At 33.9% G+C, this 12,790-nt stretch overlaps 1 protein-coding gene across 1 annotated transcript; it reads right to left on the reverse strand.

The window, feature by feature from the left end:
• Positions 1–10,741: 10,741 nt before the first annotated feature.
• On the reverse strand, positions 10,742–12,352 carry LOC125825431 (probable inorganic phosphate transporter 1-7). Its single transcript, XM_049504776.1, has one exon. It carries the CDS (start codon positions 12,350–12,352, stop codon positions 10,742–10,744), a length of 1,611 nt encoding a protein of 536 aa, XP_049360733.1.
• Positions 12,353–12,790: the final 438 nt, after the last annotated feature.

Genomic DNA, 12,790 nt, shown 5'->3' on the forward strand with positions numbered 1-12,790 from the left:
TTTTGAAGATGCTAAGTATGGAGCTACGGAAGGGATTGACGGACCGTGGGTCGATCTACGATCCGTGCTGCTGGTCCGTCGTTTGCTTCAGAGAAGCTGATTGTTGGATGCTGAAATATTTTCTAAGTCCCGAGTGACGGAAGGGACTTACGGACCGTAGATCAATCGACGGTCCGTAAGTCAGTCTCGTGGATCGAAGACACGTACCTGAACAAAACTTTCCTTAATTTGTTTCCTTTTTTATTTAGGATTTGTTTTCTATAAATAGGACATGTAAACCTCGTTTTTGGGGGTTAGACACTATTATTCTATTTTTGCTTTGTAACTTTGGAGATTAATTTGCAACCCTAGCAATTATTGATTTCCCAAGTTCGTTTTGAAGATTTTGGCTTTGCAATTCAAGTTAATTTTTTGGGTTTACTATTCTCTTGACGTAAGTTCATGATTTCTCCATCTACGATTATGAATTGTGTTCTTGCTAATATGAGTAACTAAATCCACAACTAGGGTTGTGGGAACCATGATCGATTAACAAAGTATGAATAGTAAATAAGCAATTCTTGACTAGTATTTTGCATGCATTGATAATTCTTTCGTTTAGAAGTCTTTTTAACGGTGGCCAACGTTAGAACTCGCCTTGTTACTACTTGCCGGACCAAGGAGGTAATTAACAAGAAAAGAATTATCAACATAGATTTAGTGTGATACTATCTAATAGGCTAGTGTCGATTGGTGCGAAGTAATAACTAAGCCAAACATCGATTATGATGTCTACTATGAGGTAAAGGTAAGGGTTAGTAAATTATACACACGTAGCCGGACCAAGGTGCGGGGTGAAATTCTCTAGATGCCGGACCAAGGATTTAGAGATACCGAACTTATCACTTTGCATGTAATACACTAGAAAAGGATTGCTATTACTAGGATTACTGCGTTATGAGATTATGGGAAACACGCGTACCCTAGTTATTTCTCTTATCTTGATAACAACCAAAGTTGAATTTAATTATTGATTACATTATTAAGTCTTACTATTTGTTTTACACAAGCACAACCCCCCTTTTTAGTACCTGTTTCTGGAAATAATTTGACTAATCGAATATAATTGTTGGTTAAAAGTAAAGTCTAAACCATTTTCCTCGTGGGATCAATCCCAACCTACAAGTTGGGTTCTTTACTTGATAACGATCGCTTATGCTTCTGAAAGGAGGTGTAATTTGAGCGTATCAATATGTATAGCGAATTATACAACTGGTTTTTTTTGTATATGTATAACAAATTATACATATATATGTTTGCTATGGAGCGCAATTATGCAAACTTTGCTATAGCATACAAATATGAATTTTGTGTTTGCTATATGTGAAAATTGCTCAAAATTAAAATATTACATGTCGGAATAATAATATGTGTCTAAACTTTCATATACAATGATACATAAACATTGTGCTTTACAATAAATTTGTGTTGAACTTTGTTTAGTGAAGTTGATGTCACTGACTAATCAAACTCTAGACGCCAATAACTCTAGTTACTTCTCATCCTCTCAAATTGTTGCTTTCTCTTCAAGAACAAAAAAGAAGATGTAATTAATTAATAAATTAAAATTATGCAAGAGCCTCTATAAAAATGGTGAGTAAGAATTCAAGAATCTTTTCTTACCTTTTTATAGCTACTAGTAAAATTACCCGCGCTTCGCGCGGGAATTTAATATCACGAAATTTATAAATCAATACTTAAAACCTATCCGTCCTTAAAACTAAAACAATATATTATCTTACATACAAGATTACGTAGTAACGAACATTAATAATGTAAAGAAAAATGAAAATAATATGTTATCGTTTATCCATAATAACATAAACATAAATTAATGACTGTAAAAAAATATACCAGGATTTATAACAATAGAGTGAAACAGAAAGGAAAAACTTGAGCCCACTGAATGCACAATGTCCCCTAATGGAGATTATTCCCCTCTAGTACCCGATGTTTAAAGGAATAGATTCTCTTAGGATAGAACGGTTCTATTCACCAGTGTATTGATACAAAAACAATGGTGTCAGTGAGTCACTCAACAGAAGCAAAGTACATGAATATTTAATTGTGTAGAAGATGAAAAAGTAGTTCAGAATTTTCATTATTTTAAACTGAGAGGAAATTCCTCTATTTATAGACAACAAATGGTAGTGTGAACAAATGTATATTATGTCTTATTGGAAAGGTCAAAACTATTTGGAAAAATTGCAACCCTTCGGAAAGGTCACAACCTTTCATAAAAGTCACAATTTTTCATAAAAGTCACAACTTATCATAAAAAATCGCAACTATTCATAAAAGTCATAACTTTACATAAAAGTCAGAACTTTTCGGGAAAGGGGAAGGCTAATATTGAAAATAAACAAATTAAAAGGGAATCTAGGTTTGTGGTGATGCCACGTAGGCGGGTCTAGGGTTCTCTTATATATATATATATATATATATATATATAATTTTTCAATTTGCATTCTTTGAACCTTTTCTTTCATCAGTCTACATTTAATTATTCAATGCAACTATTTCTATTCTCCAAACTATTTATTTCTCCTATTTGATTAGTCTACATTTAATTATTCAATGCAACTCTTCCTATTCTCCAAACTATTGAGCAATGAATAGAGCACACTTAAATTTGATTAATGGGTAAATCATTAAGGGCTACATTTAAATTGGACTTTTAAATATCTGCAGATTCACAAATCTCATGTAAATTTAAATACAATTACTACTATTTCAATTAGATTAGGTATTTTATTTTAATTAAATATAAGAGAGAAATTGTAATCTAACTTTAAACACTCGTTTTATTTTTCTCCATTTTTATTTATCTGAATACATTCACCTCACACTAATATTCTACTTTGAACAGAAACAACACAAAATAATATTTACAAAGATACATATTCCAAGCAATAATAAATATCATTATTTTTTATTATTATAGATACATTCACCTCATTTCTCACCCCATGAATTTCCGTAATATTTCATTAATTTGACTGGAAATATAATAAGTATCATTATCTTTTTAGTTGGAATATGCATGTCAAAGAATGCCCTCTCTTTTTTGTGTGGATAATTTAGTGATTTTACATTTATGTATATTAATTTTGAAAAGATAATACATTTTTACTATTATTTAATTAGATTAGATGTTGTATTTATTACATTTTGATTAAGTATAAGGGTAAAATTGTAATCTAACATTGAAGATAGTTGCTTCCCACTTTTAGTAATACTAGTTTCTGGACACGTGCAACGCACGTGTGTCTCATGTAATATGTTATAAATTCGTTAGAACGATTAAAATTCAATGAAAATATGCGTGTAATGAGTACTAAAATGCAACAATCTCAAATAAATGTTATGATAATAATTTATAAAAAATTAAATTAAGAAGGCTAATAAAGAAATATAAAAAAATAGCATACGTATCCTTCTTAAGACTTTAATCATAACATTATATAAATGAAAAAAGAAATACAAAATCGGTACATAATTTTCCAATTTTTTGTCGACACCTTCTCTCATATCCAATCAAAATTCAAAAATCTACTCCATCGAGTCAAACTACAGCATGAATCAAATAGAAAAATCACTTTATTTTCGTAAAGTGATATATAATCAGACTAAGGTAGATATATCATATACTTTAGATGTTGATGCGCTTCACTACTTTAACTATAAAATGGAAAGGATAATTTTGGATGTAAGTTTCATGAAACAAAAAAGATGAATTTATATAGATAAAATAGAGGAATATACCAAAAGACATCTTAATGTTTTAAATTAAATACTATTTGAAGGTTTCAAAGGGCCAAAATAGATAAAAGAGAACTACTTTAAGAATATTAAATATATGCAATGAACATCCATTAAAATCTGGAAGAGTAAACAATCCTCCTTTGAACACATGAACTCTCCATTTACTCAATGTAATAATTGATTATCACTACTATTTAAACATAATTAACTAAATATTTATAATATTTAAATCTAGTGTAGGGGCAAAATGGTATTTCAACTTTCAACTTTTTTTGTTCTCACTTTTAGTAATATATATGATATGATATGATATGATTTTATTACTTTCTCGGATTGGGATTCCACTTTTGATAGTTGATAGTAGTATTGTCGCCACAACCTATGTATACATGTGGTATAATAGGTTGATTTATGATGAATTAGGCCTAACAATTCCGCATGAATGTAATTTTGGCGATTATACCTTTGGTAGTCTACACAATGTTTCTCATGTGTATACAACAATGTAATATCTAAAGCAAGTAATGTTATGAGTGAATATTTAATAATGAGATTTTTAAAGTGTGATATCAATTTATACTACAACAACAGTTGAGACTTGAGGAAATGATACTTGTTTTTTCCCTGTAGACTCAAGTCCTTAAATACATGTTTCTGGTGGAACTGAATAGTGTGTTCCCTACTAATATGTTAGGTTCTTATTTTAGCTTGGTTTTGAAATTGAATTTTCATTTTCCTATTGGAGTATTTAGTTTATTAACTTTCTTTGTATTGTTGTAGATTCTAATGTTGTCTTCTGACTTAATGTGTTGTCCAGAAACACAACTTATGCACTGCCTGCAAACAAGAATATTCTACTGCCCAAGTATCCTGTGGCATGTTTGCTACGTGTTGTTTCAGTATTTGGTGTGAGATATTAAGAAATGAAGACAGAGTTGAGGTAAATTGATGAGAACTACCGGAGAGAGGCCAGTTGCAACAACAACATCGTGTCTATTAAAACCATATCCATGGATTAACATAATCTTATGTTCTTCTTGTAGAGAATAGCAGAAGAAAAGTATAATCAGGGAGACCTTCTGCTAGCCCAAGATCGTTAATTAAGATCGGAAAACCTTCTGCTAGCCCAAGATCGTTAATTATTATCGGAGAATTCAACCAAAGAAGAGGAATCTAGAAAAGAAAACTTGTTTATGGAAGAAGACTCTTTTATTTGGGTTGTTCTTAGGATTTGGTCGTTCTTGGGTTACATACAAATGACTAAGGCCACCCCTATTTATACTTGTGTGGGATGATTCTAGATATTACAACATCTACACTGTTCTATCTTTTACTACAAATATCTAACTCTCTAGAATATCTAGATATTTCTTCAAGGCAACTTCTCTAGAATATCTAGATATTTCTTTAAATAATTATTCTAGATACTACACTAGACTATTCTAGAAACTATACTAGAAAAATTTATGATATTCTAAAAATCAACTTTATCATTTTTCACACTCCTCCTTAAAGTGATTTTTGGAAACTACCCCATACTTGTTGTGGAAGAACTCAAACGAAGCTTTGAGCCACGTCTTCGTGAAAATCTCAACAGTATCTTTCGGACTCCTCTTGCTTCTTCAAATGATAAAGATTCTTCATCGAGAATTGATCCATGCAGATTATCTCCTTGTTGAGTTTTCAAACTCCCCCTTTCTCTTAACTTTTCGACAATTATATTATCCAGAGAAACACTATCAATTTCATGTGAAGTCTCAACACCAACATATGATCCATTGCCATATTCTCTTATCATCTCCTCGATAGATTTTTTGGCAGCTTTAGAACTTTCAAAAATCACATTTTTTGTCTATGAGACTTTAATATCAGCTTCTTCTTCTATTTGATCTCTACTTTCTCCATCTGCTTCCATAATTTGCTATGAGCCATTAGTTGACCTTGATATTGCAGATGATTGACCATATACTTCCGCTTCCAATACATCTTCCTCAATGCTTTCTTTGTAAAGGTCGTCATTAGCACATGTAGTTTCAAATATTGTCTGTTCAAGATCTTCTTCTTTGATTTCTTTAATAGCAGCTACCCTGTCACCACTGGGAACATCCTCAAGAGTATCTTGCTTCATATCGATAACATCAGTTTCTTGCTTCTCCACGTGGTCTACTACATTATATTTTGAATCCTCAATCCAATCTCTTTCAAGGTTGATTGAAACCATAACATCTATTGCTCGAGCCTCAGCTACTAAACACTTTCCCCACTCTTCTTCTTCTTCAACAACCTTTTGAGCCATTTTACTCTCCTTGGCTCGGCAATATCTTTTTATGTGTCCTACATTACCACATCGATAGAATCTGGGAGGCGTCTTACCATAATAGTTAGAAGGTTCTTCCTTCTTTCCAGGTGAGCTTGAACCACCTGATAATCCAGAGTGCAATATATGTCTTGCTTTTCCTTTAAAGTTCCTCTTGTCGGCTACAAGGGCATTGCCTTCTCCTTCGACAAATACACCAGCCAATTGTTTGGCTAATAGCTCATGTGACGATAATAAATTCTCAAATTCCTCCAAGGATGGTTGTGGAGCCCATCCTTGAATTGACGTCACAAATGGAATATATTCAAGTTTCAAACCACGAATGACTATTCGTCTCATTCGTGCTTCAGAAATAGCCTTCTCCGGATTCAATAAGCATATCTCAGAAAATAAGTTCTTAATCTTTAAAAAATACTCGGCGATAGAAAGATTACCTTGAGTGGTGTTAGCCAATTCATTCTCCAATATCTGTAGTTGAGCTTCATTCTTCTTGTTGAACAAACGATCGAGGGTCCTCCATATTTCATGAGATGATTTACACCTTATAATATGATCAAATAAATTGGGGAGATTGTCCTCTTCAGAATGAACTCCGTCTTCGCATTAATTTGCTTCCACTTCTTGTACGTATTGCTATTTTATGATTCGCCAGCAAGAGGACTTGTGTTACTCCCGTCAACAACATCCCACAAATCCTCTCCCACAAGGTATGATTACATACCTTGTGACTGGACTAATTCAACAACTCCATTCCCAGTCCATTAACACGACTGCTAAAATCCATATAGACAAACCAGTTGAATCTACCACTAACCTAATCTTGAAATAAAATCCAGACGTATGACTATGACTCTGATACCATGTAGAGAATAGCAGAAGAAAAGAATAATTAGGGAGACCTTTTGCTAGCCCAAGATCGTTAATTAAGATCGAAAAATTTTCTGCTAGCCTAAGATCGTTAACTAAGATCGGAGAATTCAACTAAAGAAGAGGAAGCTAGAAAGGAGAACTTGTTTATGGAATAATACTCTTTTATTTTGAGTTTTTCTTAGGTTTTGGTTGTTCTTGGGTTACATACAAATGACTAAGGTCACCCCTATTTATACTTGTGTGGGATGGTTCTAGATATTACAACATCTAGACTATTATATCTTTTACTACAAATATCTAACTCTCTAGAATATCTAGATATTTCTTCAAGGCAACTTCGCTCTAGAATATCTAGATATTTCTTAATGATAATTATTCTAGATACTACACTAAACTATTCTAGAAACTATACTAGAAAAATCTATGATATTCAAGGCAACAGCATGTTCTTTGTAAGCTAAGTATCGTCCATCGCAATGTTTAATTCTAGGTGATGTAACAAAAGGGCCATCGGGGGTGCCACAAATTTTGAAGGAAGAGGCTGCATTGCGCAATAAGCATACACCACGAACCCCAGGAAGAGGACTGCTAGAAACTTCTCAAACATCCTTGAAATTTTTCCCCGTTATAAGCTTGGAATGAAATCTTAAAAGCAAGAAAACATGAAGAAATAGAACATACTTGCTTTGCCACAAGGACATTTTATGCTATGTTGCTCGGGATCTATAAAATACAGGTCGGTGTGTGTTGGTCGTCTTTGCAATAAGATACATGTACAACAACATTTTTGGAGTGTCGAAAAAAGAAAGATATTTCTATGATAATTTTATTCTTCTCTCGACCTTACTTTTTATTCGACCAATTTCAAGTTGTAATTTCATTTTGGACTCGTGAAATGAAATTTAGTTTTTTATTTACAAGTATAAATTTGTAGTGATAAGCGATCGATCTAAATTTCTTGGGCCGGTTCCTTGCACGGGCATTCCACATCTAGTTTTAGATATAAACAGCACCTAAAAGAGAGTGCAATCAGGCTGTTTGCCACATCAATGTTTAGGAGGGTCGAAGCTATTAAAATACAAAATTCACGAAGGTAATTCATTATACTAAAATAAAATATAGGTGTGCACTGAATAAAATTTATCCCTTCAAGGATGTTTTGATTTAGAGCCCGTTTGGATTGGCTTAAAAAAAGTAGTTTTTAAGTCAAAAATAAAAAGTCAAATTGAAATGACTTTTAAGTCAAAAAATAAAGGGAAAAGGGTCAAAAATGCCCTTTAACTATGTGAAAGGAACAAAAATGCCCCCCGTTTATAGTTTGGCTCAAAAATGCCCTTACCGTCAATACTTTGGTCTAGAAATGCCCCTATAGTTACAAAATTGGTCAAAAATGCCCTTTTCCGAATAATTTTTTTTTTCTTTTTAAACACACCTTCTTCCTAATTAAAATATTATTAAAGAACACTATTCTTGTTTTCTTTTTTGTAAAATCACTTTAACAAATAAAAATGTAGGAAATATTTTTTTTCTTCTTAATCTCATTATATCAATTAAAATAGAATAACTTCATGTATCATTTGGACATATAATATAGGGAAAAGGGTCAAAAGAATGGTGCAGTGCTGACACCAATCCACATATTGCAGTGCTACCTTTGCACCCTGATCTCCGAGCCAAGTTTAACGAGACTGCTGCTTGGGAATATGCACGAAGCATGGCAGGAAAATCTTATGGTTACCACAACCTAATATTTAGCTGGATAGACACAATTGATGGAAATTACCCACCACCCGTGGATGCTCATCTGGTAGTGCATGCTATTTTTGTCTTGCCATTTTTTTGTTTGACCTATTATCTTGAAGGTGGTCCATACATACCCTTACTTAGTAAATCCTCTGGTTTGCGAGTATAGTCATCTCTGCTTAGGCTAACTATGTCCTATCAAAAAATAAAAAAGATAATCACAACAAACAGCTAACTTATATGTCCAAATGGTACATGAAGTTATTCTATTTTAATTGATATAATGAGATTAAGAAGAAGAAAAATATTTCCTACATTTTTATTTGCTAAAGTGATTTTACAAAAAAGAAAACAAGAATAGTGTTCTTTAATAATATTTTAATTAGGAAGAAGGTGTGTTTAAAAAGAAAAAAAAATATTTATTCGGAAAAGGGCATTTTTGACCCATTTTGTAACTATAAGGGCATTTCTGGACCAAAGTATTGACGGTAAGGGCATTTTTGAGCCAAACTATAAACGGGGGGCATTTTTGTTCCTTTCGCATAGTTAAAGGGCATTTTTGACCCTTTTCCCAAAAATAAAAAGTAGGGGAGACCTACTTTTGGTTTCTTACTTATTTTAAATCATTTTTGACTTATTTTAAGTCATTTTTTACCTTGCCAAACACTTCGTAACTTATTTTAAGTCATTTTTGACTTATTTTAAGTTATTTTTTATATTTGTCAAACACTTCCAGAAGTAAAAAACTGACTTAAAAGTAGGTTTGATCAACTTTTAAGTCAATCCAAACGGGCTCTTAGTCCACCCATAAGCTCATCAGTTGACCAATTATAGATAGTATGACATTCGCATTTCCCACAAATTTTTCACTAATAACTACAGTGAAGCCAAAGCAGCTTTAATTGGTATATCATGATGTCTTCATCAACAATTTGAAGTCTTAGAAGTCGAATTGAACTATCTTTTAGTGGTTGAAATGATCAATAAAATTATTAAATCACCATGGAGAATCCAAAGAATCATTGAAGAAATCATACCTAAGGTTGTCCAAAGGAACATAGCAGTCGAACATTGTTATAGGGAAGAAAATCATGAAGACGAGGATGGATTAAGTAAACGATCTGCTAGTTATGGCAAAGGGTTCATTGAGAATATCGAACAAGCTTCAACTATCTTGTTGGTGTATATTTTCAACTGTAATTTCTTGTATATACCAACACAACATATTGATATTCAGAAGAAGAGTTAAAAAGAACACGAGTTGGTACTTCAACTCAATTAGGCAAAGATTGATTGAGCTTGGCTCAATTAGGCTTGGACTTGACTCACTTAGTTCGATGCTAGTCCTAGTTCGTAGGTTTGAATCTAGCTTGTTTGAATGGTTGTTACAAGTAGTTTTATAATGTTTCATATTGTATTGATTGTATTACATTGTTTTGATGAATACAATATTTGAATAGATTGTAATTTTATCACGTTATTACCTAATTAAATGTTACACATCAACAATCTAATGTATAAACTTACAATACTAAACAGTAGATAAGGGAATAGAGTTATTATCACATATGGATTGCTTGCTTTAGAGTATATTTCAGAAGTATTTAGTTAGTGTTTATCATCGATCTAGGCATATTTAGAGGCCAATTATCTTACTAAGCTTTGTTGCACTTAGTGTTTATCTGGTAGACACAAAAAAAGGTTCACTGCAAATGCTCCCAAAAGTACTCGAAAATCCTAGTTTCGTCACTGTTCATGCTGAGAACCTACTGATCTTGAAATTATTTAAAGCTAATTTTTTAATATAATCACTCTTCAGTATATATTATAGAGCAGGAAGTAATGAAGAAAGGTTAATAAGAGAAGAGTTTTTACATACTGCATCCAATATATGATATGGAACTCTAGTTGCTGCAATTACACAGAATGTCTACACTAATAGCTTCATAGAACCTCTGCAGAACATATGAAGGATAAAATGGAAAGAAATGAAATTAGTAACTACTTTTACACGGGAACTGTCCTGTTATCCGATGAATGATTCTCCACTTCTGCTCCTTCCTCCGTTGAGTCTTCGTTTTCCCTTGACATCTCTTCCAGTGACTTCCCCTTGGATTCTGGAACCAAGAAAGTGAAAAATAATCCGAGAAGGTTGACTACGCCAAGGACAATAAGTGAATTCCTAACCCCAATTCCAGCAGGATACCCTGCATCAGCCTTGGTCTTGTCTTGTGGTTGAGCCAAATACAGGAATCCAAATGCACCAACCATTGCCCCTAACTTTCCACATGCAGCTGATATCCCATGGCAAGTCGACCGCAATCTAGCAGGGAAAATCTCAGCAGGCACGACAAATGTAGTGGCGTTGGGTCCAAAGTTGGCAAAGAAGAAGGTCAGTGAATAGAGGACCACAAACCCGATATGGTGGCCAGGGAGAGTCCAGTGGTGGTAAGGAATGGCCAGAGCAAACATGAACACTGTCATCATTGTGAAACCAATAACTTGAATGGTAAACCTGCCAATCCTGTCAATGAGGAACACTGTGAACCAGTAGCCAGGCACGGTACTGCAGAGAGCGATAAGAGTTTGTGCCCGTGCAATTTTGTAAACCTCTTCAATTGCATTCATAGTCTTGGCAGCAGGAATCCATCCAATGGCACTGAATATATCCTTTTGGAACAAGTTTTGGCTGTAGTAGGCAATATCAAGAAGAAACCATGTGCTAGCTGTGCCAAGCAAGTGAAGTCCATGTCGCCTAAGAAATTGTTTCGTGAACAAACCAAATTCATTGCCCGACTTTACAGCAGGCTCTTTTTGCTCTGTCCCAATGTCAACCTGCATAACCTTTTCCATATCTGCAGTGGCCTGTTTCACATTCTTGGCTACAAGAGCAGTGTAACGAGCCGTTTCAGGCATCTTCATCCTCCAGTAGTAAGTGAGAAGAGCAGGAAGTGACCCAGCCATCAATATGATCCTCCACACGTAATCAGCTTGAGGAACGGTTGAACCAAGGGGATCCACTTGATAGGCTGGCGCCTTGAAACAAGCCTGGAATACAGCAGAGATAATGATGGCAAAGATACCACCTCCGAGGATACCAAATCCTTGCATAGCGAAAACAGCAGCGATGAAGGCACCCCTAGTCTTTTTGTTGGCATATTCAGACATAATAGTAGCAGAAAGGGGGTAATTGCCACCAATACCAAAACCAAGCCAGAAGCGAAAGAAGCAGAGGGTGGTCATGACGGTCTTAGGATCCCTACCAAAAGAAAGGCCAGAAGCAATGGAACAAATACACATGATCATAAGGGTTATGCCATAGACTTTCTTCCTTCCTATTTTGTCACCAATCCATCCAAAGAAGAGTTGCCCCGCAATGGTACCACAGAAGGCGACACCATTGATAGCAGCGGAAACATTAGGAGGTAGTGAACCAGGCTTTGAAGAGCCATCGACATGGTAGTAAATACGTCCAAGCAACTTAGTGACTAGAGATATGCAAAAGAGATCGTAGGCATCAGTAAAAAATCCCATACCAGCTATTATGATTGCTGTGAAGTGATACCATTGTGTTTTTGCTGAATCAAGTGCGTTCAAAACCTTCATATCCCCAGCCATTTTCTTCTTTCTGCAAATCAAAACAATATTCCACATGTAAGCTAATCCAATTTTCAATCGAGACCAAAATAGCAACATTACCAATGCAAAACAGCAAACACTTATTGTAACATACAAACAATATTATTTTACGACAGTCAAAAAAATGAACCACAAAACAAAAAGATAAAACGCAAGATCATGCATATATATTGATAAAACGCAAGATCATGCATATATCAACCCAGAAAACATATGTTTATAATCTCGAAGTTAAAATTTATTAGTTATTCTTGTTTCTCTAGCATGAAAGAAAAAAAAACACACCTGGCGCAGAGAAAAACGGTTTAAGATATGTTGAAAAGAGGTGTAGGAGTAGAATATTTATAGACTTAACTATTGAGTAAATAAATCTTATTTATTAAGTAAAAAAAATCTATTCCTACATTATTTTGGTTA

Source organism: Solanum verrucosum, unplaced genomic scaffold (genome assembly GCF_900185275.1).
Source record: "Solanum verrucosum unplaced genomic scaffold, falcon-dt-bn FXZP01000101.1, whole genome shotgun sequence".
Taxonomy (NCBI): domain Eukaryota; kingdom Viridiplantae; phylum Streptophyta; class Magnoliopsida; order Solanales; family Solanaceae; genus Solanum; species Solanum verrucosum.